This window comes from Tachysurus vachellii, chromosome 22 (genome assembly GCF_030014155.1).
Source record: "Tachysurus vachellii isolate PV-2020 chromosome 22, HZAU_Pvac_v1, whole genome shotgun sequence".
NCBI lineage: Eukaryota > Metazoa > Chordata > Actinopteri > Siluriformes > Bagridae > Tachysurus > Tachysurus vachellii.
This window is the reverse complement of record NC_083481.1, coordinates 14,934,524-14,939,523: the sequence shown is the minus strand read 5'-3', so window position 1 is coordinate 14,939,523 and position 5,000 is coordinate 14,934,524. Positions and strand designations below refer to the sequence as shown.

The 5,000-nt window shown below is 42.2% G+C and overlaps 1 protein-coding gene across 2 annotated transcripts in view; it reads left to right on the top strand.

Annotated features, from left to right (window-relative positions):
- Positions 1–2,101: 2,101 nt before the first annotated feature.
- ptprga (protein tyrosine phosphatase receptor type Ga) overlaps positions 2,102–5,000 on the top strand; it is a 259,987-nt gene continuing 257,088 nt past the window's right edge. Inside the window, exon 1 of one of the 2 annotated variants that reach the window (XM_060858735.1) lies at positions 2,102–2,735. In XM_060858735.1, coding sequence (XP_060714718.1) covers positions 2,636–2,735 — 100 coding nt within the window. In that variant the 5' untranslated portion in view covers positions 2,102–2,635. The remainder of the gene's footprint in view (positions 2,736–5,000) is intronic. The other variant, XM_060858734.1, reaches the window with a different exon arrangement.

Genomic DNA, 5,000 nt, shown 5'->3' with positions numbered 1-5,000 from the left:
TAACCATATCCACCCAAAAGAACTGAAGATGAAGTTTTACATTTTTGGAAGCATTTCTAGACCTTAAATGAAGCTAAAAAAAAAACAAAAAAAAAAACCTGTTCGTAATATTTCTGTGCAGCGCCTCTGGTTAGAAGTGCTCCACATCTCAGCGGCTGCTCGGCTCCTCTGGGTAAACTGAGTCAAAGGGGTAGATATTTTACTATTGAATTGGATTGAAATGCAACTCACATTCAGCGCTTGGCCAATGTGTGCATTCTGTTACGTACATTATTATATATTTATTTATATATATATATATATATATATATATATATATATATATATATATATATATATATATATATATATAATAGAAATTTACTAGAAATGAAGAAAGCATCAGTGTTTCCACCAAAAACTGAGACAGATTTTACCTTTCTTTATCTTACTCAATTGGCTTCATACAGTGGAACGTCATAGACCTACAAGGACTATGCTCTTAATCCTGTTCACTACAGTTACTTACAGAGTCTTGCCTGGTCATACCATCATCTCATAATGTTTAAATCACTCTTCGGATCAAACGTTAAAGCTGTGGGTTACTGCTAAGAAGGTTGGCCAAACTGCCACTGTTGGGCCCTTGAGCAAGGCCCTTAACCCGTATCATGGTTAACCCAGTGCTCTGACCCCAGCTTCTAAACAATCTGATGTATGCAAAGTAAAGAATTTCACAGCCACTCATGCAAAATTGTGAGTGTGTGTGTGTGTGTGTGTGTGTGTGTGTGTGTGTGTGTGGATGTATATGTATACGTATTTCTAGATGCTTTCTGTGATTACCTTTTAAACATAAACCAGTACCCCACAGTTACTCATATTACTCTATTATAGTAATTGGTGTGTGTTATTAGTTATAATTACTGTGTCATTTGTAGCTCACTTGATTGCTTTGTGACTAATGATTGTAGCACTCCTGTGTACTTCCATTTAAATAAACTATAACGATCGTTGCTGATCCCGGTTCTTCTTTTTTTTTTTTCTTTCCTGCAGCTAAATTCATTGTTCTGGCTGATAGATTTGGAAAACGTTTCACTGTCCCAGGAATACGCCCTGGATGGGATGGCGGTTCATCTAAAAGTACCGTAAACACCTACACACACACACACTTATTCACATCCATTTAGTGTAAGCAGTCCATGTTTTTGGGAGGTGAAAGGAAACCAGAGATTATGGACGAAACCCAGATGAACACAAGGAGAACTCGTTTACATTTCTGACATTTAGCAGACACCCTTATCCAGACATGCAATTTATACAACATTTGAGCAATCTTGGGTTAAGGGCCTTGCTCAGGGGCCCAACAGTGGCAGCTTGGTGGACCTGGGATTCGAACTCATGACCTTCCGGTCAGTATATATCAGTATATATCCGGTCGGAATATCTAAGTATAGATGTTTACTCAGTGTTTTTATTGTGTGTGTATGTGTGTGTATGTGTGTATATATGTGTGTGTGGGTGGGTGTGTTATCTCACACAACATCTCAGACAGACACATCCCTCGATATCAGGATTGACCTTCGAGTTGGCATTGATGCCCATTATTAGGAATATTTCACAGTTTTCTTTCTTTCTTTCTTTCTTTTTTTTTTTTTTTTGGAAGGCTGTTTGGTTTGTTTTCATAATCCAGGTATATAATCCATAATCCATAATCTACAGGATGCTTCAAACATCTGCAGCTTCAAGCTTTTACCGTTCTGCTCCAAGACGCTTCACAAGCATCCATCATCTCAGACATGGTTCACAAGTTTTCCACATCATCTCAGAAGCCACGCCTCCTCCACAGTGCCGGAATTATTACGGGATCGTGTCCAGTTTCCGCGCACTTCGGATTTGGACCGGATGCCGTGCGCAAACCTGGAGCTCGCGTCCTGTGTTTGTGTGTGAATCTCATCGCGTTTTGCACTCTTTCTCGAGCACAGTGTAGAATTGTGTACTGTAGAAAATAGGAGAAAAGAATGCGATGTAGGATGTTTCCTTAAAAAAAAAAAAAAAAAAAAAGTGCACGCGATTCCTCGGCGCTAGGATCCGGCGGCGGTGCTCTCTCTCTCTCTCTCTCTCTCTCTCTCTCTCACCCACCCTCCCTTTTTTCTCCCGAGCCTGTTTGAAAGTCTCCGCCACACTTCGGCCACTTCCTGGATGGCGGAATGGAGAGATCTTCCAGCGCCGCTGCTGTGACTCTACCGTGTCTTGTGTTCCGGCGTGAACGCGTTGCGCGCTTCGCCTCCGTGCGCTTCCTTTGCTTTGGCCGCACGATCCGCCGCCACATCACGTCCACTCCAGTTTCCACGCGCGTCATGTTTTTCCACGAGGACTAACATCAGCGCCGTCTGAAGGGCTTTAACAGAAAGAAAGAAAGAAAGAAAGAAAGAAAGAAAGAAAGAAAGAAACAGAGGAAAGAGAGAGAGAGAAGGAAAAAAAAAAGAAAAACTGTTTCCTGGACAAACTTCAGAGCTTCATTTTGCTTCTTGCGCAAAACAACAACAAAACAGCAGTTTGCTTTGTTAAGCCTTTGTTTGTTTGTTTTAAAACCGGACGTTTTTAGGATAACACAAAGTCAACAGTTGCTCCGTGGCCGGCTGTCGATGTGCGCTGTGCCATGCCGAGGCTCGTGCAACCGGGTCGCTGCTGCTGCTGCTGCTGGATTCTGGCTTTAACGCTGGCAGCCTGCGCGCTCCTCCGGGCCCACGCGCATCCCGGTAAGTTTGCGCTGTCTACCGAAAAAACATCAAAACCTCACCTTTACTCACTCTTTACTTTTTTTCCGAACTACCGGAATTCATACCAACACATTCGCACCGATTTACTTAAGGATGAGGATGAGGATGATGAGGAGTTGAAATCGAGCTCGTTTGAATGATGGTCGTGTTACATGTGTTATGTGTTAACGTTAGTTGATTCAGAAGGTTACATTTTAATGGTTACCGTCTCTTATGGCTACAATCCTGAGAACATCACGGAACCGTTATTTCCGGTATATACACATTTCCATCATTTATCTCTTCTTTATGATGAATAATGGAGTAGAAACTAACTTACTAGTTTCACTGGGAAGAAAAGCACCTGTATTCAATTTATATACTTTATATAATATAATATAATATTTATATAATAACATTTCATCTAGGCATAAATAGTCTACCGGTGCTCATGCAGAATTACCCTTCAAGGTGTATGTGTGTGTGTGTGTGTGTGTATATATATATATAAAATGTATAAACACTTTAGCCCTATATATATATATATATATATATATATATATATATATATATATATATATATATATATATGCATAAAGTGTACATATTATACTGTAAACCCTAAATGCACATTTGTTTTCAGAGGAAATGCAGGCTTTTAATAAATAAATAAATAAATAAATAAAATAGAACCGTTTCCGTCTTGCATGCGTGCAGCCAGATAAGGAATTTGCAGCCTCCTCCTTGGTTGCAACCCCATAATAACGCCATAGATCAGCTTTATGTTGTGAGTTACGGCTGCACGTGCGTCAGCGCGTCTACGGACAACACGGCAGAGACTGCGCCACAATGCACGTGCATCTCCAAGTGTGTCAGATCCATCTAGCATCATGAGCACCGAATGTCAGTTTCCTCTCAGACACACGACGGTGCACGCTTGCATGTGTTTTTCTAGCTCGTCTCTATCTCCTTAGTGCATCCACATGAAGATCTGCTAAGTTTGGTGGTGTGTTTGTTTGGTGTGCTGGATCTGTCCTGACAAAACAGAGCTGAGGTCACACCAGCCATCCAAGATTGCAGTCACACACCTCAGAACCAGCTTAGGCTTTACTGATATACTCAGGACCCAATCGATTGTAGTAATGTTGGTGGAATTGATCGTGGTTGCGTTAAACCCGTGTTTGCATCCTTCTGTCGACGCTATGCATGAAATGCAAATAAATCTGCAATCAAGTTTTTTGTTCTTCTTCGCCTTCCGCGTCTGACCCACTTTTGGACGACAGGATCGTTCGCTGCAATCAGTGTGGCATCTCATTTGCCAGATTTTTGCATGCAGCAGTGAAGTCCCATAGTGCTCGTGTCCCTGTTTCTGTTCACAAAATAAAGAACAGCAGTATGTATTGTGTGTTTAATAGAAGTGACATAACTCTGAGCAGCCCTGGCTTTGATGTATGTACGGGCAGCGTAGTGCCAGCCCTGGTTAGACGTGCCGCTGTGTTTGAGTTGCCAGTCTCGAGCGTTCATTTTACATTCTGTCTGATTCGGATGCTTGAGAAAAGGCGGCCTGGGGAGACTCGGATCCAGGGTGCTGTTTTCAAACACAGACCCCAAAATCTTTACTTTTCAAACAGACATGAGCTTATACCACTAATGAGGGTTTTATAAATAAGGCTTCGATGCCAACGGGAAAAAAAATGGCATCTCAGTCCACCTGAATATATCAAAGTTATCTGATTGACTCACGACTCATTTTCAGTTGGCACGGTTTGAGGAATGAACGTACATGCAAAGCACACTCCTATTTTTTATAAAATAAAATTGTATAAATTTTTTTATTTTCACTCAAAGGACAGAGAAACTCGTCAAAGATGGACAGTTTTAAGGGACACGCTCTGCGCCACCGTCGTCCGTCCTGCTCGGTCTACTTTCTGACAGAACGTTCTCTCTCCTGTTCGGGTGACGTTACTCTGCCTGTCTGTCTCTAGACCTGTTCGTGACGCAGGTCCGAGACAGCATACATGGATTTCGCATGCTCAGCTGATACTACTGTGATGGGGACAAGGTTTTGGGGGACGGAAATGGTTTTATTTATCCGTTTTTCGACTGTGCAGCATGCGAGTGTTTGTCTGAGGACGAGATGAACAGCGGTCCTGAAGCTTGCTGCAGGGCGTCTCATGGCCCGTGCCTGCTTTCAGTCACGTGCCGACAGAGCGTGTCTTAACAGAGAGGTGTCTTGAGTCTCAGATAGCCGTGTGGCGTAAAATA